This window comes from Oncorhynchus tshawytscha, linkage group LG06 (genome assembly GCF_018296145.1).
Source record: "Oncorhynchus tshawytscha isolate Ot180627B linkage group LG06, Otsh_v2.0, whole genome shotgun sequence".
NCBI classification, from domain to species: Eukaryota; Metazoa; Chordata; class Actinopteri; order Salmoniformes; family Salmonidae; genus Oncorhynchus; species Oncorhynchus tshawytscha.
Window position 1 is genome coordinate 11,440,433 of NC_056434.1, and position 21,650 is coordinate 11,462,082.

The following is a 21,650-nucleotide window of genomic DNA, read 5'->3' on the forward strand; positions in this document are numbered from 1 at the left end:
AATTTCGTCAATGGACCACTGTCCTTTGCAAGAGGGATGTTGTAGTGGCTGACCAGCCTGGTCTCATAGACTAGACGTAAGATGGTAAATGTAAATCAGGGACACTCAAATTAATATATGTTATGTTTGGTATGGTTAGATAAGACAGATGGTTACTTAAGGCAAAAAATAAAGTATGATGGTTGGTCGGGGTGGATGGGTAGGTGTATAACGTGGCTGTCTATCAACCCAAAGGTTGTTCAAATCTCATCACGGACAACTTCAGCATTTTAGCAACTTTTCAACTACTTACTACTTTTTCGCTACTTTGTAACTACTTAGCATATTAGCTAACCCTTCCCCTAACCCTAACCCTTTTAGCTAACCTTTCCCTAACCTTAACCCTTTTAGCTAACCCTAACCCTACCTTAACCCCTAGCCTAGCTAACATTAGCCAGCTAGCTAACGTTAGCCACCTAGCCACCTAGATAGAATTTATAACATATTATATGTTTAGCAAATTTGTAACATAGTGTACATTTTGGAAATTTGTAACATAGTGTACGTTTCGCAAATTCATATTATATTGGGCGTTTTGCTTATTCGTAACCTATAATCAGAATTGTCATTTGTAACATATCATACGAAATGGGTGATGGACATCCACAAATGAATACATATCATAAGAAACCTAACATATCATAATAAATGGAGCGTCTCTTCTGTACATACAGAATAATACGAAATACTATGAGACCAGTTTGGGCTGACAGATCTGGGGCCAGAGGCCCTTCATCAACGTGACAGATACAAAGCCAGCAGAGTGAGGAAGTTGTCAATCACCTATTATTTACGGGAGAGGACAGTCAGATGTTCTTGGCACTTTCAGTCCTTAACTTTTATATGAATGAGTTCCTTAAGAATGTAGAGGGAGAATTTTGGACAGGGGTAAGAGTCTGAGAAGTGAATTGATTCTGTCCCTATAAAGTGCACCATGCCCGGAGATGAGCTCTTCAGTCTTGGCTCCAGGTCTGAGCATCGGCAACAATGTGGAGCTGATTGAACATCCATCACCGAGGTCAAACCACGTGACCCTGGGCTCTCTGTTGCATCTGTAAATCATGACTCAATGCCTGCGTCAGTGAAATGGCTGCTGTATTTATGTACGGTAGTTTTAGTTCAATTAAGTGTCTGGCTTGTTTGCCTCATAAAGCTCCTTGGCTGCTATTTCCTTGACGCCTTGTGTCTTCCGCTGAGGAGGTTATTGATGGCTAGTCATGTCTCTCATCCAGAAACCCATCACATATCCATCTACTTATGATACGGATTTGGGGAACTTGAGGACTTAGAGAACATGATTGAGTGAGTCACAGTGAATGAACCTTGTTACATCAAGGAGATATTGCATCTTGTGAAGTAGTTCAGTAATTTTTATTGAAAATGTAATCAATTTCTTGATGGATCTCCAAGCATGACTCACATTGCAGAGGATAACATTCCTAGACACTGTGTGTTCCTCTGTACGATGTTCTTCTGGAATCATTGATATCAAATCAAATTGTATTTGTCAAATGCGCCGAATACAACAGGTGTAGTAGACCTTACCATGAAATGCTTACTTACAAGCCCTTAACCAACAATACAGTTTTAAGAAAAATAAGAGTTATTTTATATTTACTAAATAAACTAAAGTAAAAAAATAAACAACACAATAAAATAACAATAACGAAGCTATGTATACAGGGGGTACCGGTATAGAGTCAACGTGTGGGGTTACAGGTTAGTCAAGGTAATTGAGTTAATAGGTACATGTAGGTAGGAGTAAAGCAACTATGCATAGATAACAAACAGCCGCATAATTAAAAAAAAAAAGGTTTTGGTCAATGCAAACAGTTTGGGTAGCCATTTGATTAGCTGTTCAGGAGTCTTATGGCTTGGGAGTAGAAGCTGTTTAGAAGCCTCATGGACCTAGACTTGGCACTCCGGAACCGCTTTCAGTGCAGTAGCAGAGAGAACAGTCTATGACTAGGCTGGCTGGAGTCTTTGGTCATTTTTAGTGCTTTCCTCTGACACTACCTGGTATAAAGGTCCTGGATGGTAGGAAGCTTGGCCCCAGTGATGTACTGAGCCGCACGCACTACCCTCTGTAGTGCCTTGTGGTCAGATGCTGAGCAGTTGCCATATCAGGTGGCGATGCAACCAGTCAGTATGCTCTCGATAGTGCAGCTGTAGAACTTTTTGAGGACCTGAGGACCCATGACAAGTATCTTTTCAGTCTCCTGAGGGGGAATAGGTTTTGTCGTGCCCTCTTCACAACTGTCAACGGTGTGTTTGGAACATGATAGTTTGTTGGTGATGTGGACACCAAAAAACTTGACGATCTCAACCAGCTCCACTACAGCTCCGTCGATGAGAATGGGGGCGTGATCAACCCTCCTTTTTCTGTAGTCCACGATCATCTTCTTTGTCCTGATCACGTTGAGGGAGAGATAGTTGTCTTGGAACCACACTGCCAGGTGTCTGACCTCTTCCCTATAAGCTGTCTCATTGTTGTCGGTGATCAGGCCTACCACAGTTGTGTCGTCGGCAAACTTAATGATGATGTTGAAGTCGTGCTTCACCACGGAATAGTGGGTGAACAGGGAGTACAGGAGGGGACTAAGCACGCACCCCTGAGGGGTTCCCGTGTTGAGGAGCAGCATGGCAGATGTGTTGTTGCCCACCCTTACCATCTGGGGGCGTCCCGTGAAGAAGCCCAGGATCCAGTTGCAGAGGGAGGTGTTTAGTCCCAGGGTTCTTAGCTTAGTGATGAGCTTTGAGGGTACTATGGTGTTGAATGCTGAGCTATAGTCAATTAACAGCCTTCTCACGTAGGTGTTCCTTTTATCCAGATGGGAAAGGGTTGTCTGCAGTGCAATAGAGATTGCGTCTTCTGTGGATCTTTTGGGGCAGTATGCGATTTGGAGTAAGTCTAGGGTTTCTGGGATGATGGTGTTGATGTGAACCATGACCAGCCTTTCAAAGCACTTCATGGCTTCAGATGTGAGTGCTATGGGTCTGTAGTCATTTAGGCAGGTTACTTTGGTGTTCTTGGGCACAGGGACTACGTTGGTCTGCTTGAAACATTCAACAGATTACGTTCTATAATGGTGTCAAAGCAGATATTTCTGGCCTGACAGATTGTTCTTATGTTCTGAGAGTCAAATCGTATGTTCTGAGAGTCAAATCTTATGTTCTGAGAGTCAAATCTTGTGTTCTGAGAGTCAAATACACGTACTTGGAGTGTTATCTCTATTGTGAATGTCTGTTTAGATTTATACAATAGGTGGGTCTAATCCTGGATGCTGATTGGTAAAAAACATATTCCAGCCGGTGTCTATTTAGAATTACATGGCTTATCTTTTCCTTTTATTTGGATGATAAGTCATTTGAAAATGCCATTTCATCACTGTCTTAAGAGAACAGAGAGATCAAGACTACCAAGCAGTGTTTCCAATCTGTCAGTCTGGTTCATACCATGAACTCCAGTAGCTCTGCATCTCCATGTATTGATTTGTAAGGTGGCTGTGAGTGTGCAGCAGGATCAGTAACATGATTAATCTAAGGTGGCTGTGAGTGTGCAGCAGGATCAGTAACATGATTAATCTAAGATGGCTGTGAGTGTGCAGCAGGATCAGTAACATGATTCATCTAAGATGGCTGTGAGTGTGCAGCAGGATCAGTAACATGATTCATCTAAGGTGGCTGTGAGTGTGCAGCAGGATCAGTAACATGATTAATCTAAGGTGGCTGTGAGTGTGCAGCAGGATCAGTAACATGATTCATCTAAGGTGGCTGTGAGTGTGCAGCAGGATCAGTAACATGATTAATCTAAGGTGGCTGTGAGTGTGCAGCAGGATCAGTAACATGATTAATTTAAGATGGCTGTGAGTGTGCAGCAGGATCAATAACATGATTAATCTAAGATGGCTGTGAGTGTGCAGCAGGATCAGTAACATGATTCATCTAAGGTGGCTGTGAGTGTGCAGCAGGATCAGTAACATGATTAATCTAAGATGGCTGTGAGTGTGCAGCAGGATCAGTAACATGATTAATCTAAGGTGGCTGTGAGTGTGCAGCAGGATCAGTAACATGATTAATCTAAGGTGGCTGTGAGTGTGCAGCAGGATCAATAACATGATTAATCTAAGATGGCTGTGAGTGTGCAGCAGGATCAATAACATGATTAATCTAAGATGGCTGTGAGTGTGCAGCAGGATCAATAACATGATTAATCTAAAGTGACTGTGAGTGTGCAGGAGGATGTATTATTCTAAGATGGCTGTGAGTGTGCAGCAGGATCAATAACATGATTAATCTAAGATGGCTGTGAGTGTGCAGCAGGATCAATAACATGATTAATCTAAGATGGCTGTGAGTGTGCAGCAGGATCAATAACATGATTAATCTAAGGTGGCTGTGAGTGTGCAGGAGGATCAGTAACATGATTAATCTAAGATGGCTGTGAGTGTGCAGTAGGATGTATTAATCTAAGGTGGCTGTGAGTGTGCAGTAGGATGTATTAATCTAAGATGGCTGTGAGTGTGCAGTAGGATGTATTAATCTAAGATGGCTGTGAGTGTGCAGTAGGATGTATTAATCTAAGATGGCTGTGAGTGTGCAGGAGGAGCAGTAACATGCTTTATCTAAACTGGCTGTGTGTGTGCAGTAGGATGTATTAATCTAAGATGGCTGTGAGTGTGCAGTAGGATGTATTAATCTAAGATGGCTGTGAGTGTGCAGGAGGAGCAGTAACATGCTTTATCTAAACTGGCTGTGTGTGTGCAGTAGGATGTATTAATCTAAAATGGCTGTGAGTGTGCAGTAGGATGTATTAATCTAAAATGGCTGTGAGTGTGCAGTAGGATGTATTAATCTAAAATGGCTGTGAGTGTGCAGTAGGATGTATTAATCTAAAATGGCTGTGAGTGTGCAGTAGGATGTATTAATCTAAGGTGGCTGTGAGTGTGCAGTAGGATGTATTAATCTAAGATGGCTGTGAGTGTGCAGTAGGATGTATTAATCTAAAATGGCTGTGAGTGTGCAGTAGGATGTATTAATCTAAGGTGGCTGTGAGTGTGCAGTAGGATGTATTAATCTAAGATGGCTGTGAGTGTGCAGGAGGAGCAGTAACATGCTTTATCTAAACTGGCTGTGTGTGTGCAGTAGGATGTATTAATCTAAGATGGCTGTGAGTGTGCAGTAGGATGTATTAATCTAAAATGGCTGTGAGTGTGCAGGAGGATGTATTAAGTTTATCATAGCGCACTATGCTTTATTACGGGCGACAGGTTCAGTGCACATCACTACATTCTGTATCAGAATGTAGGCTGACCCTCTTGAAAGTCTCATAGATTGATGCATTGTGGTGTTATTGTTTAGAAAGCCTTGCACAAACTTTCACCGTACTTTACTTCATAGTTAACCTGCAGATGTACGAGTTACCAGACCCGGTCTCAGGGATGGCTAACTCTAGAGATCTGCTCCATCTCCAATGATTTAGGTAAATCTGCCTTTTGTTTTTTTGCACCTTACTTGTGGAATAATCTCAAACTCTGAAATTTGATGATTTGGTGCAATGCAGTCAGAGGTACGCCAAACAAAAATTGGATTCACATTTAAAAAATAAATATAAATTCTTCACATTTTCAAACAGTCCGTTTTTACTTTCCAACGGGGCTATACATTTGGGAGAGGTTTTTTTCTGTTCTGAGTAGCCTCGTTTCACTGCCATAAATAAAATTAAACCATCTAGTGTTCAGCGAAATAACAACACAATGTCAAATACAGGTAGTCAAATAATTAACATCCAATCACATTAACCGTTACTCTCTCACGGGAATTCCACTAATGGTCCCGAATGTAGAAACGTAGCTGCAGCTCATTCCGTTTGCTCGAAAATGGACAAATGGTTAAAAAAGTAAGTCCCGTGTCCATAGAGACACACATACCTGCTACTACCAGCAGTACTACACCTGCACCTGTCGAAGACACAACTTGTTCTGCTTCCACGAGCACATCCAATGCTAGCATCAGTAATTCTACATTTGTTGTTAGCCCAGATAGCTGACAGTTGTGAATCTGATGCAGTCGAAGAGCTACTGCCCCCTTAACCAGGAAAGCACCGAACAACAGACAGGGACGTTGGACCATCAAAGAGGCGCAAATATGATGAGAATTACATTAATTTGGGGTTCACTTATATTGGGAGTAATGCCTTTTCTCAGCCACTGTGGATTATATGTGCAAAAGTACTATCTCACAACTCGATGAAACCTTCACTCTTGCGCAGGCACGTAGAAACAAAAAAAATGCCAATTTGAAAAATAAGCCACTGGAGTTTTTTGAGCGAGAATTAAGATGACTTTCGAGTAGTAAGACATGTATAAAAGCAACAGATACCGTTTATAAGAAGGGGCTAGAAGCGTCTTATATGGGGTTATGGTCAGTATATATGATTACTGGTAGGGCACTGGAACCAATATATACTTCAAAGTGTTGCAGAGATAACAACAAAGCAAGAGCTTCTTGTTCTATTGTCGCATAACTTGTCTGACATTGGTTGAATTTACGAGAAAAATAACAAATGGGATGATCCACTCCACTCTTGTCCTGCTGTAGTAGAACAGCACCAGTACCTCTGGCACTAGCATCTACATCTTAAACGGTTGTTGTTTATATGTAAGATGGCTAAATAAGAGCAACATTATTGATTATTATTATTTGTACCCTGGTCCTATAAGAGCTCTTTGTCACTTCCCATGAGCCGGGTTGTGACGACAACTCACACTCATTATTATGTTTAATAAATATATCGTATAGTGTGTGTGTGGCAGGCTTACAATGATGACAAAAAACAACATTTGAGAGTGCGCTGACCCTGGTGCTAGAAGGGGTACGTAGCTGGAGGTTGAATGTTTGAAGGGGTACAGGACTATGAAAAGGTTTGGGAACCATTGATTTAGGGCAATTCAGACGGCTGATTGAGGACCTTTTTACTTTAAATGTGTTTGTTTTCTATGATTGTGTTTTGCATCTCCGTTTTGCTTTTCATAGTGTATTGATATGTATATTCTTTGTATTTAAAGAGCTCTTCTGTAAAATAGACCTTGGTCTCAGCATGACTCTGTCAAAATAAAGGTTCATTAAATAAAATAAAAACAAGGAACACTCAAAGACCAAAGATAGCTTTATGCTATGGTGGTGCATTATGGCTATCTGGTAATAGCACCATTGATTTAACTTCCACTAAACTAAAACAATTGGCATCATCTGTCACAATCATTCTCACACACTGTAACTTGTGAGAATGCTTTGATAATTGTTATTCTTGTGTAATGTGTTCCTGCATTTAACAGGGGAAGCAACTGTGACATCCATGCAGAAATGAATTTTGTGACATGTGTCTATCAGAAAACGGGCTTATGTGTCTGTGTTTTCCCCAGTGAAGATTTAAATCAAACAATTATTTTTGAAAACTGATTGAAATACAATTTCCTGGACTGGAGATGGTTCTCAAAATTGTCAATAACTATCTCATTCATTACTAATGATTTATTGTTTGGTAAAAAAAAAAAAACAAGTGATTACAACTATGTCGTGTGCAAATAAGGACATTGTTTTATGTTGATATTACACCTTCATTTTCTCTTTTGTTTTTACATAAATAGCCTAAACTCCTCTATCCTCTTTCATTCGTCACATATTCAAAAGTGAATGATATGACCCGCCCTGCATCCCGTAGCTGGTCTTGAAGCAAGCCAGCAGGCAAGCTAATGAAATCCACAGCTGCAAAGGAGGAGGAAGAAGAAGAGGGAGGGTCTGTGAGAGAGAGACCCACACGAATCGGACTGCCAAAGGGAGGTTTAGAGGTGGTTAGGTAGCTACTTGATACTAATCAAAGGGACACCCGTACTAGTATTGGAATCATCAATTGGGTTTATGACAAAAAAAACAATAAATCAGATTCCGGTACTGTACCCTTCGGGAAATCGTGGAAGCGTAATTCAACGTGAACGGCGTTGACACCTCGCTGACATCATGGCAGAATTTAGCATCGATCAGAACAAACTGCCTGGAGTAAAAGAAGGTAATGTTTGCTAGCTAGCTACTTAGCAGCACGATAGATAAACTGTAGCTAGAGCTAGCCTCGATGGTTTACACCTGTCTGACAGGTGTCAAGTACCTGCATCATATCTGCTTGTTTTGTCAAATAGCTAAACTGGCAAACTAACGTTACACTGGGTCACTGTTATTAAGTATCTGGCTTTCATGTTTTTGCTAGTTAGCTAACGTTAACTGGGGACAAATTCACACGTGATTCTGGAATTTGTTATGATTGTGCGAGTTTTTAACTGTCTGGCAGCTAACGTGTAAGATCGCTATCTCTGGTCTGCAGAGGTGGCAATGGATTTTCTACTTTTACTGCAAACTGTCTGATTTTCCCCTGGCTAGCTAGTTATTGTATTCAATGGCATTCGGGTGGTTTGTATGTAAAGTGATTGAGCCAGATGCTGTCACTCAATCTCTCCAGGATACGGTCTGGACATCTAAAGATGCTGTGGGCAACATCAGATCATGGTTTTGTAACGTTTCTCACCACCTGTTCTGAGCACACACTCCGTGTTCCCCTGACAGATGAATGCACAGATTGGTGGACCATGCTTTATTGTCCCACCTAGCTATGTGTTGAGAAAAATATGCCATGTTAGTGTGCAAAACATTCCCAAACGAATTTCCTTTACTCAGTTTCCTCAAAATGGCCTAGTTCTGGGCTGGAACAAAATGTTATTCAGAATTTGAAGAGTGGTGAGAATTGGTGAGCCCTAACTCTTGTCCAAAACAATAGCTCATAACAGCTGTTGGGATATGAGTGGCCACTACAGACAGACCATAACACACTTAAAACAATCCCCTTGTTTGGATATCTTCTACAAATATCATGTTCTTGTGTATGCTTTCAATCTGCTCGGATTGGGGATGTGGAGCAGACTGTCTCTTCCTGAGATTGGGAAACAGCTGCTCTGGTCCAACTCCATGGAATTTTTGACATGGTGGTCTGGAGGAGAGCATGATGGGAGAACGTGCCTTTCCACTGCTGTGCGGCTGTCTCCAGAGAACCATCCAAGTGATACATATGGTTGTTTGAGATGGTTCCACCCCCACCCCCTATTTATTAATTTATTCCTGCTTACAAATGACAAAATGATTTATATTCACTGGGAAAATAAGAATTTATTGCCAGCCTTAGTTAACTTTTGGATGAAACAGTGTGGGTTATTTGTTCCAGGCCTGATCTAGGCCTGTTCCTAGACGTGCAACCTCAGCACGTTTCATGGTAGACAGACTTTTGCTTTGCTCTTTGTCCGTGATCCACGCATGGCACTGTAGAGGGCCATGCATAGAAACATCGAGGCACATTTTAATGGAGAAAAAACAATGTTCAGTAGGTTAGGTCAGTGCTAGATTGAATCTCCTGGGGGGTTCAATTAAGAGATTAAGCATAAGGTTGAAACATGGTTAGTGTTAATCAACGTTTATGTGAGCCTGTCTAGGGTGGGGGTTTTATGGAAATGGGACCTAATTCATCCTCTCTCACTATGACACATCCATCTATCTACACCCTCCCTGTTCTGCCCATTCTCCATCTATTAACCCCAGTGGAGCTGCAGCTCATCCCTGCCCAGCAGTGACGTGTCTGGGGAGTTTGATTCACTATGGGGCTGTCTATTAATCATAGAGGCTCTGGGTTGTCTTCACATGGCACTACAGCAGCTGAGAAATACTGCTGCACAGTTTGTGGACTGCTGCTTTTGTCATTAATTATGTATGATATGGATGAGGTCATCTCTGAGAACAGATTGTGGCTTGCCTTGCTGTGTGAGGTTGAACTGTGGCAGGCTCGCTAGCAGAGAGAGAGAGAGAGAGAGAGAGGGAGGAGAACTAGTCAAATTAAGGCCTAAATGGTCAGTGGAATAACCAAGTGGACATAGGTCCATCTTTAGGCTATGTCCCTGAGATTGGTAGGGCTATTTGAATATTATTTGAAAGAAACATCTGACATGGTAGTCAAATTAGTCTAGACGTTAGCCACACACTACCAGTAACAGAGAGATACATGGTTAATTACATATTTATAATCAGTTTTTTTTTGTATCCTCCTCAAAGATGTTCACCACAGTTTTGTGCCAGTAAATGGAAAGTCACTTAATAGCATTTCCAGAATGATTCCATTCCAGTTAAACAGAAGAGGTTTAAGTACAGTTTACCCAGCCTATAAAACAGAAACCATTTTGAATGTTCATCAGCAAATATTGCCTGTGTTGCTCACCTTGAGAATGTTCTAGATGAAAACAGCCCCTACGGCAGCAGGGCTCTATCCAAGTTTATATGCTTTATTGGACTGATGGAGTTAAATGCAAAAAGACATGAGCATGTCCTTTCGAATAACCATTTTCTTGTTGGGTGTCAACTGATGGAGATGGGTTGTGGTGCATACAGGTTTATGTGAAACACACTAGAACTTCGTTTTGGGGTGTCTTTCTTTCAGTTTTGTACAACAGCTTCTAAACCGCTGAAAATACAATATTTTTGGTTATTGGAAGTATATTTCACAGCGGTTTAGGTGGTTCAATGATTCTCTAGACTATTGCTTGATTAATCACAAACTGAAATTAGGCAAACCTATATTAGAATTTTAGCAACCAGGAAATGGCGGAGCGATTTTTGCATTTTTCACCTTTGAGTCCATGTTATTGAAGAAACAGAGTCAACCGCACGAATGCCCTCCCGTCTTCAGTCAGCTTTGATTTATTTTTACGGTTATGGAGGTTATTATATTTTCACGAGTGTCTTCATCCATAACCATCACTTATACGGTAATTGTCCCAAACCTAGATTAGGGTTTTCCTATGTAATCTGGTTGATCCCCTTAAATTATGAAGATTATGCTGATAGTGCTTGTTATCTTATGAATATCGCATCAGCACTACTGTTAACGCTAGTTTGCATGTTGACTGGCGGTTCAATTCTCCTTCAAGTGATGCCCAAGGGGAAACCTACAATGCTCATTGCCAGAGACGTCCATCATCTCTGATAGACTTTCAGATTCCTTCCATGAGTTCCATTCTTCTGTCTGTAATTTCTGCTCCTGTGATTGTTCTTGTTCTCTTGATCTGATTCGTCTTAAGCTATGGCACTTTGCCACTGCATCTTCACAACTGCTTTGCCTCCGTCTGGCAGTCAGAATGCTTTTTGACAGTGTTGTGCTGCCTGTTTGGAAGCTGCTGCCTCCATCCTCTTCCCCATAAACTAATTAACTTTTGCTGAGGACATGCAAACCTTTTAATGTGGTTTGAGAAGTGGTTCAACATATCCCAGAGACAGCAAATAAAGAGCTTTACTATTCTGACTGAGTGACATCTAAGAAGGCTCATTATAACTAACACTTTGCCATGCTGTCGTGCCTTGGAAGCTAGGACTTCATTTCTTATAAGACTTAATAACTAATTACTGGCAGTTTGTTTTTATACGTTTTTAAAAAAAGTAGATTTACCACAGCATGCTTAGGCTTGGCTTAGGTAGGCCGATGTGGCCTAGCCTATTTCGAAATGAGCAAATTTGTTGAAAAAAACCCAACAGAACAATAATCAGTCTTTATTTAACGTCGCTTGCTCAACCCCACTTTCAGTTAATGCTTTTCTCTTTATTTAAATCTAGACTCTTCTTTTAGGGCCCCTACTTCAGACATGGGCAAGTTCAGCTTCTCTTTTTGTCTTCTAGATCTCTGAACGGGCATCAAACAGAGAATGGCTTGTTAGTGCAGCAATCATCCTTTTGACCACAAAAACAGGTCATGGGCTTCCCCTCTGTGGGCCTGATGTTCTGTCTGATTGTTACAACGGCCTTGACATTTCTCCAGTTGATGCTGTAGTTCAGCCCCAATAGCTGCCACAGGTGCAAAGTGTAAGATTAGCCGTCAAGGTTAAATTGGGGGCGCTTGTGTTATTAGGGTCACAAAACCCTTGTTTAGTCTTTGGTGCTCTGTTCTAGTGAATTTCCTGCCCTTGATCAGGGCGTATCTGTTGTTATCAGTGCTGCAGTAGAACATCATGTGTCGGTGGTGTACACAATGTCTCGTAACATGGAACAATGGTTATCAAGCTGAGTTCTTACAGTACCAACAGAAAAACAGCTTCTCAAAAGGCCTTTTGGTCTGTGTTTCCATAAGAACTTCAGCCATATCGCCCCAACACAGACAACTTTAACACAGACAAAATATCGCAACGACACAGACGTAACTTCCCAAGTGTGGAGTAGTATTGGCTATTTTCATTACAAACTTTCATGTTGAAGTAACTTCCTGTCTCTCTGTCTACAGTTGTTCGGGATTTTGCTGTTCTGGAGGACCACTGCCTGGCCCATAACCTCCAGGAGCAGGAAAGTAAGTATACTACCACACCTGAGATGACCTGGAATCAGCTTTACTCTCCCATCCCTAATGGTTTCAGGTCGTCTTGGCTGTTCCCAAAGCAGAGCCCTCTGGATGCAGACCGCTTTGTGCACAGTAAACCTCCTCCATCGAAGTCTCATTATCTAGAATAGTACTATTTTAGACAAGCACATTGAGATTTCTTTGCAGCATATGGCTATTTCATGTCAACTATTCCAAGTAGCACCCTTTTTTTGCTTTCTTTATGGGAATACAAACTATCAAAATGTTCCATGCATTTGGAATTAGAAAAGTCTGTAATGAAAACAAAAATGGTCCCGTGATGCCCCTGAATCTCATGTCTGACCCTAAACCTCAGCGTCAGTGGTAGCAGGCCGTAAGCAGCTGCAAAACACAGCTGCTAGTCTGCAGCCACAACAATGGCACACTGGTTCTGTGGTGGCTGTTAGCGGGCTGGGCGTTTGCTCACTGTGTCTGGATCACATTATTAATGCCCGTCTGCAGTAGTACAACAAACCAGTCCAGTCTGCTCTCTCTCTGTCAGACTGGTCTAGTCTGGGTGGACGTTAGGCCAGCACAATCAGCTTAGCAGGGATTGGAGATGTCATCAGGGAAACGCTAGAGATTCTATGATTTTCCTTGAGAAACCTGTGTGTATGTTTGTGGTGTTTGTATCCCTGCATGAATTATTGATTGCGTGTTTGAGTTAGGGATCTATAGTCTAAAAATCAGATTGATTTTGGTGAAAATTACAATGTATATTGTGCATCGCCCGTATCAACAAAAATATAGTGGTAAATGTTTTCGCTAAATAAGCATTGTTGTAAAATACACTGCATTTCAAACAGTCAGCAATAATCTAATGCGTTCAGGGCTTGTGAAGTTATACCTAGGCTAAGTTTAAGCCTTCCACAACCATAAGACCCACTAATAATTTAATTTGTTTGGTCAAAATAGTTTAACCTGCTTTATTTTTTGCAATAATCCATGATCTGGTTTTCAAGTCTGTCTATGAAAATGCCCTTTTTACAAACATAACTAGAACCATGCATAATTAAGCAATAAGGCACGAGGGGGTGTGGTATATGGCCAATATACGACGGCTAAGGGCTGTTCTTATGCACGACTCAATGTGGAGTACCTGGTATATTTACCATATTTCACCAACTCCCGAGGTGCCTTATTGCTGTTATAAACTGGTTACCAATGTAATTCGAGCAGTAAAAATAAATGTTTTGTCATACCCGTGGTATATGGTCTGATATACCACGGCTGTCAGCCAATCAGCATTCAGGGCTCGAACCACCCAGTTTATAATCACTAATAATGACTAACTTCTTGTAGCAGGTGTTAGGCTATAGAACATTAACACGGATCTCATCAACAGTCTCTCAAGCCCACGTGCTGGTGATTAGGCAGCTAATCTTTATATTTCATGTTTAGCCAACTTGGATCTATTTGCTAGCCAACAAAGTTGAACTGATTTTTAAATTTATTTAACCAGGTAGGCAAGTTGAGAACAAGTTCTCATTTACAATTGCGACCTGGCCAAGATAAAGCAAAGCAGTTCGACACATACAACGACACAGTTACACATGGAGTAAAACAAACATACAGTCAATAATACAGTATAAACAAGTCTATATACGATGTGAGCAAATGAGGTGAGATAAGGGAGGTAAAGGCAAAAAAAGGCCATGGTGGCAAAGTAAATACAATATAGCAAGTAAAACACTGGAATGGTAGATTTGCAGTGGAAGAATGTGCAAAGTAGAAATAAAAATAATGGGGAGCAAAATAAATAAAATACAGTAGGGAAAGAAGTAGTTGTTTGGGCTAAATTATAGGTGGGCTATGTACAGGTGCAGTAATCTGTGAGCTGCTCTGACAGCTGGTGCTTAAAGCTAGTGAGGGAGATAAGTGTTTCCAGTTTCAGAGATTTTTGTAGTTCGTTCCAGTCATTGGCAGCAGAGAACTGGAAGGAGAGGCGGCCAAAGAAAGAATTGGTTTTGGGGGTGACCAGAGAGATATACCTGCTGGAGCGCGTGCTACAGGTGGGTGATGCTATGGTGACCAGCGAGCTGAGATAAAGGGGGAATTTACCTAGCAGGGTCTTGTAGATGACATGTTTAATTTTTATGAACACAGCCTTCTGTTTCTCTCCAACAGTTTGAACAGCATGTTAGCCTGTCCACTTTGTTCTGATGTTGAAATCAAGTGGCCTAATTTCTCAGAATGAGAACAAGTTGCCAATTCAATATATATTGTATATAATTGTGTTATGCTTATTGCACATTTCTAAAACACAGACTAGACAGCTAGTATAAGTGTCTTTGGTTCAGGTGCTAGTGGTACCCTCATGTCACCCACTGAGTGTTAATGGGTCCGAATCAATGTAAATTGACACTCGTTTTAGAGGTGTCTGCTCTCTGAAATTTGAGTAGTTGGGACATAAGGGTATCGTTAGAAAAGATTACTCTTATTACAGTAAAATAATGTCTCAGTGTGTTTTGGTGTCCATCTGAACGATTCTGTTGGACCAAACCTCAAATGCAAATAGCAAGTTGAAACCGCTTGTCAGGTAGTAAGATGTGATCGCTCAACCTTGTTGGTGTGAGAGGCAGGGGGAAAGGGCTTGGTTGTGTGTAAACCATAGAGGAAGAGGTAAAGCGAGAGTGAAGATAAAATAAGTCCAATGTGTTTCTATGGACCTAAGCTTGTCGACTGCCTTTGTGACAACGACTCCCATTTGTTAGAGCGTTGACGTGCATCGCGTCATTATACACAGATCTCTGGGGGAAATGGGAAAGTGTAGACAAAAGAGAGAAGGAGACGACCAAACATACAACATGAGAAAAAGCGGAACTAAACTCTCCAAAAAATGGAAAACAACTAAACGCTTATTCTTGCGATTCAGGCATTTGGAATATCTCGCAAAAACATACATTTAGAATGAATCAAATTCATTCGATATGTCGCCCAGCTTAGTTTGAGTATTTTTAGATGAATGTCATCTTTGCCATATCAGTTTCTTTGTGTCCGTCTGTGTGTTGTTGTTGTGAAGCCCCTCTTCACTGTTTCACTCAAAGCCTAGCCTTCTATAATGGACATGTCATCTCACTGTAATTGGCTCCCTCCCAGTATTCCTTAGCTGTTGAGGTCAAGGTCACAACTCAGAATAGATGAAAGCCCATGCCTCTGAGGTCAGACATAACAGGGTCTTTCTCTTACTTGTGCAAATAACATCTCCCCATCTTGGGGATAATGTTTAAGGTCTAACACGTCAGCTATACTACGCGTTGCCATCGGCATTCTAAATCATCTTTGGGATAATGTTTAAGGTCTAACACGTCAGCTATACTATGTGTTGCCATCGGCATTGTAAATCATCTTGGGGATAATGTTTAAGGTCTAACACGTCAGCTATACTATGTGTTGCCATCGGCATTGTAAATCATCTTGGGGATAATGTTTAAGGTCTAACACGTCAGCTATACTACGCGTTGCCATCGGCATTGTAAATCATCTTGGGGATAATGTTTAAGGTCTAACACGTCAGCTATACTATGTGTTGCCATTGGCATTGTAAATCATCTTTGGGATAATGTTTAAGGTCTAACACGTCAGCTATACTATGTGTTGCCATTGGCATTGTAAATCATCTTTGGGATAATGTTTAAGGTCTAACACGTCAGCTATACTATGTGTTGCCATTGGCATTCTAAATCATCTTGGGGATAATGTTTAAGGTCTAACACGTCAGCTATACTACGCGTTGCCATCGGCATTGTGCCAGTTGCCGTTCTACTTGCTACACTGGAAACCAACCGAAGTCAGTATTTTTTATTTTCAAATCAATTAGAAATTTTTTGGAAACTTTTACCATCTAACTACATAACATAATGGTAAACATTTATTTGAATGGAAAATCTCTTTTGATAAACTGGTTGAGTCAAGATGTAGCCTAGACCTATTTACAATATAGGTGAATGCATATTCAATAGGAGTGTGTGCATGCATTGAGTTATTTATACAAAACAAAAATATAAATGCAACATGCAACTATTTCAACAATTTTACTGAGTTACAGTGTATATAAGGAAATCAGTGAATTGATATAAGTTTTTATTAGGGCCTACTCAATGGATTTCACATGACTGGGCAGAGGCATAGTCATGGGTGGGCTTTGAAAGGGCATAGCCCCACCCACTTGGGAGCCAGGCCGAGCCAATCAGAATTAGTTTTTCTCCACAAAAGGGCTTCATTACAGACTGAAATACTCCTCCTCAGTTTCATCAGCTGTCCGGGTCTGGTCTCAGACGATCCCACAGGGGAAGAAGCCGGATGTGGCGGTCCTGAGCTGGCTTAGTTACACGTGGTGTGAGGCTGGATGTACATACTGCCAAATTCTCTAAAATGACTTTGGAAGCCGCTTATAGTAGAGAAATTAACATTAAATTCTCTGGCAACAGCTCTGGTGGAGATTCCTTCAGTCAGCATGTCAATTGCACGCTCCCTCAACTTGATACATCTGTGGCATTGTGTTGTGTGACAAAACTGCACATTTTAGTGGCTGTTTATTGCCCCCAACACAAGGTGCACCTGTGTAATGATCATGCTGAATCAGCTTCTTGGTATGCCACACCTGTCAGGTGGATGGATTATCTTGGCAAAGGAGAAATGCTCACTAACAGGAATGTAAACAAATTTGTGCATGGAATTTATGAGAAATAAGCTGTTTGTGCATATGGACGATTTCTGGGATCTTTTGTTTCAGCTCATGAAACATGGGACCAACACTTTACATGTTTTGTTTATATTTTTGTTCAGTGTAGCTTGTTTTGCCTGATTTTTAATGGGGCTACAGATGGAAAAACAATCTGTTTCCCTTCCATTTGTGACTTATTATAGTGATCAACAACATTAATAACCCACAAATGCTGATGCTCCAGATACTCAACTAGTCTAAAGGCCAGTTTTATTGCTTCCTTAATCAGCACAACAGTTTTCAGCTCTGCAAACATAATTGCAAAAGGGTTTTCTAATGATCAATTAGCCTTTTAAAATGATAACCTTGGATTAGCTAACACAATGTGCCATTGGAACACAGGAGTGATGGTTGCTGATAAAGGGCCTCTGTATACCTATGTAAATATTCCAGCTACAATAGTCATTTACAACATTAACTATGTCTGTACTGTATTTCTGATCAATGTGATGTTATTTTAATGGACAAAAAATGTGCTTTTCTTTTAAAAACAAGGACATTTCTATACACACAAGTTTGGGGTCACTTAGAAATGTATGTGTGTGTGTGTGTGTGTGTGTGTATATATGTATGTATATGTATATATATATATATATATATATATATATGTATATATATGTATATATATGTATATGTGTATATGTGTATATGTGTGTATATATATATATATATGTATATATATATATATATATATATATGTATATATATATATATATGTGTGTATATATATATATATATATATATATATATATATATACATATATATATATATATATATATATATGTATATATATGTATATATGTATATATATATATATATGTATATGTGTGTATATATATGTATATATATATATATATATATATATATATATATATATATATATATATATGTGTATATATATATATATATGTGTGTATATAATTTAATTCATTCCCTGGTCTTTGTAGTTGAAATTCACTGCTTGACTAAAGGACCTTACAGTTATCTGTATGTGTGGGCTACAGAGATGAGGTTGTCATTGAAAAAAATATTTTCTGGAGTCCTTGTGAAACTGCCCTCTGCCACTGGTTGATTTTTGACTAGTTGAGGGGTGAGACTTGACTGGAGCAGGGTCACAGCGTAATGAATCCAGTGGAAACTCCACCACATTAGGCCTAATAACTAGGGCTGATGTCTCTCCACCGCATTAGGCCTATAAACTAGGGCTGATGTCTCTCCACCGCATTAGGCCTATAAACTAGGGCGGCTGATGTCTCTCCACCGCATTAGGCCTATAAACTAGGGCGGCTGATGTCTCTCCACCGCATTAGGCCTATAAACTAGGGCCTTGTTAAGCCTCAATGATTTCACGTATTGTCCAATGCTGTCTGGCCCTTTAGGAAGCCAGCCGCAGAGAACTGGAAGAATTAGTCCATTCAGAAACTTCTGAGGCTACGCCGAGGTTGAGTAAACACGAAACCTTTATCTTGAGTTCCTAGAAATACGGCCAAAAGTAATTTGTTTTCCCCGGGAGAAAAGAACAGCATTAAAAATAACAAAATGTATTGTTTTCTGACGTTGTATGTTTGCCCTCAATGTTGTGTGGCACCGAAAACCCACTGCACAACCGATCAGCGTCGTCCTATAATCGATATGTCAGCCTATTGGTTTCCTTCATAAAGCTGTGATTCACTGCCCCCCCCCGTTGTCGTCTCACAATCTCAGAGTAGGAACGTATGGAGCCTCTAGTAAATTGTAGCGCAATTTGGTACTTTTCACTTGGAACCTACCAGTGGATAAATAACCAGTCCAGTGGAGCTGAATGAGTAGCAAGGGATTGAGTGATGCTCCTCCACCTATTTTGAGCTGGTAGTGCGTCAGCAACGAGGATTTACAACCTTCCCTGTCCAGCTCTTTGGTCTGTCTCATCCAATGGGGCCAGCCTTGGAATGGCAACTCCTGGGCTAGTTTGTCATGTCCTGACTCATTGAGCTTGGCTCTGTAACTTCAGGGCCGAAGCGTCCGTGTTTATATCCCTCGTCTCCTCCAGTGTACTCTACTAAACATGCTACTCGTCCTGTCAAAATGGATATCCAAATTTATGTTAGAAATCAACACCCTCTCGGCTCCAGTACTTGCATCCGAGACCTGCGGTTTAAAAGGCACCAAAGCAAATTAAATTGGAGGGTTGTGAATGATATTGTCCATTTTGTTCCTCAGCATTGTGGGTTGGCCGGATGACCTGTGAGAGAGTGAAGAAGAGTGTGTGTACGGATTCTGAGTACTGTGTTTGTTGCTGTGTTTGTCCCCGCAGTCGAGAGCCACTTGGCTTCCAACGTCCACAAGAGCCGTCTGGTGCAGCAGGACGTAGCGTTGGCCAAGCAGCTGCAGGAAGAGGAGGACCGGAGGGCCAAGGCCAAGGCCCACAGACAGCACAGAGACATGTGAGTGAGATCATATTAACCACATCATTCCACCACACAATATTCAGTGTGCTCTAGAGATAGCGAAGGATACGTCATGGAGACTCACAATCTAACTCACACCTTAAACTTAAAGATGGAGACCGCATAACTAGTGTGTTTGATTGTGAGTTTCCCTGACCTACCCTCTAGAGCCTAGGGTAGTACACTAAGTCATACTGTATTTTACTATATACCGGTATTGCTGCATGGCCCTGTTTGGGTTTTTACTTTACTTTCGATAATGGTATTTGTTAAAGCGTAATGTTTTTATAATTCAATCTGCTACTTAAGTCCACTCACTCACTCACTCTCTCACACACACACATTCCACACAGACATAGCCCCACCATTCAAGGGCATTTGTTGTATAATAACACAAGTAGTTTGTGTTTCTTACATCTGCAAACAGCTAGTTTGTCTTTTCTTAGCAAGTTGCCACTAAATCGTGTTAGCCACTAATGCTAGTTAGCTGGCTAGCTAATAAATGTAGTCAGAACAAATGTAGCTAGCTATACAGCCTGGTACCAATGATGGTGTAGGCCTAAATCGGCATGTTTGTGCATCAGGAAACACTGATCAACACTGGTTCATACCCAGGCACAATCGAGTGCATTCGGAAAGTATTCAGATCCCTTGACTTTTTCCAAATTACGTTACAGCCTTATTTTAAAATGTATTAAATAAAAATATTTCCCTCACCAATCTACACACAATACCACATAATGACAAAGCATAAACAGATTTTAAGTCATTTTTGCAAATGTATTAAAAATGCAACTGAAATATCACATTTACATAAGTATTCAGACTCTTTACGCAGTACTTTGTTGAAGAACCTTTGGCAGCGATTACAACCAAGTCTTCTAGGGTATGACGCTTTACTTTTCTGCAGATCCTATTAAACTCTGTCAGGTTGGATGGGGAGCATCGCTGCACAGCTATTTTCAGGTCTCTCCAGAGATATTCGATCAGGTTCATGTCAGGGCTCTGGCTGGGCCACTCAAGGACATTCAGAGACTTGGCCTGAAGCCACGCCTGCGTTGTCTTGGCTGTGTGCTTAGGTTCGTTGTCCTGTTGGAAGGTGAACCTTCACCCCAGTCTAAGGTCCTGAGTGCTCTGGAGCAGGTTTTCATCAAGGATCTCTCTGTTCATCTTTCTCTCGATCCTAACAAGTCTCCTAGTCCCTGCTGCTGAAAAACAACCCCACAACATGATGCTGCCACCACCATGCTTCACCGTAGTGATGATATTGGCCAGGTGATGAGCGGAGCCTGGTTTCCTCCATACTTGACACTTGGCGTTCAGGCCAAAGAGTTTAGTCTTGTTTTCATTAGACCAGAGAATCTTGTTTATCAGAGAGTCCTTAAGGTGCCTTTTGGCGAACTTCAAGCGGGCTGTAATGTGCTTTTTACTGACGAGTGGCTTCCGTTTGGCCACTTGGCCATAAAGGCCTGATGGATGTCCTTCTGAAATGTTCTCCCATCTCTAGACTCTAGAGCTCTTTCAGAGTGACCATCGGGTTCTTGGTCACCTCCCTGACCAAGGTCCTTCTCCCCTGATTACTCAGTTTGGCTGTGTGGCCAGCTCTTGGAAGAGTCCTCATATAGACAGGTGTGTGTGCCTTTCCAAACCATGTCCAATCATTTGAATTTACCTCGGGTGGACTCCAATCAAGTTGTAAAAATGTCTCGACGATGATCAATGGAAACAGGATGCACCTGAGCTCAATTTCGAGTCTCATAGCAAAGGGTCTTAATACTTGTGAAAATATTGTTTTTCTGTTTTATTTTTCATACGTGTGCAAACATTTCAAAAAAACTGTTTTCGCTTTGTCTTTATGGGATATTGTGTGCAAACTGATGAGGGAATGATGTAATTTAATCCATTTTAGAATAGGGCTGTAACATAACAAAATGTGGAAACAGTGAAGGGGTCTGAATACTTTTGTTCAAAAGGAAAATGCTATTG

General features: G+C 41.0%; 1 protein-coding gene across 4 annotated transcripts in view; it reads left to right on the top strand.

The window, feature by feature from the left end:
- The first annotated feature begins 7,748 nt into the window (after nt 1-7,748).
- LOC112253253 (coiled-coil domain-containing protein 50) overlaps nt 7,749-21,650 on the top strand; it is a 31,985-nt gene continuing 18,083 nt past the window's right edge. Inside the window, exons 1-3 of one of the 4 annotated variants that reach the window (XM_042322961.1) lie at nt 7,749-8,107; nt 12,398-12,460; nt 19,532-19,661. In XM_042322961.1, the coding sequence (XP_042178895.1) occupies nt 8,059-8,107; nt 12,398-12,460; nt 19,532-19,661 (242 nt within the window). In that variant the 5' untranslated portion in view covers nt 7,749-8,058. The remainder of the gene's footprint in view (nt 8,108-12,397; nt 12,461-19,531; nt 19,662-21,650) is intronic. The other 3 variants (XM_042322962.1, XM_042322963.1, XM_042322964.1) reach the window with 3 other exon arrangements.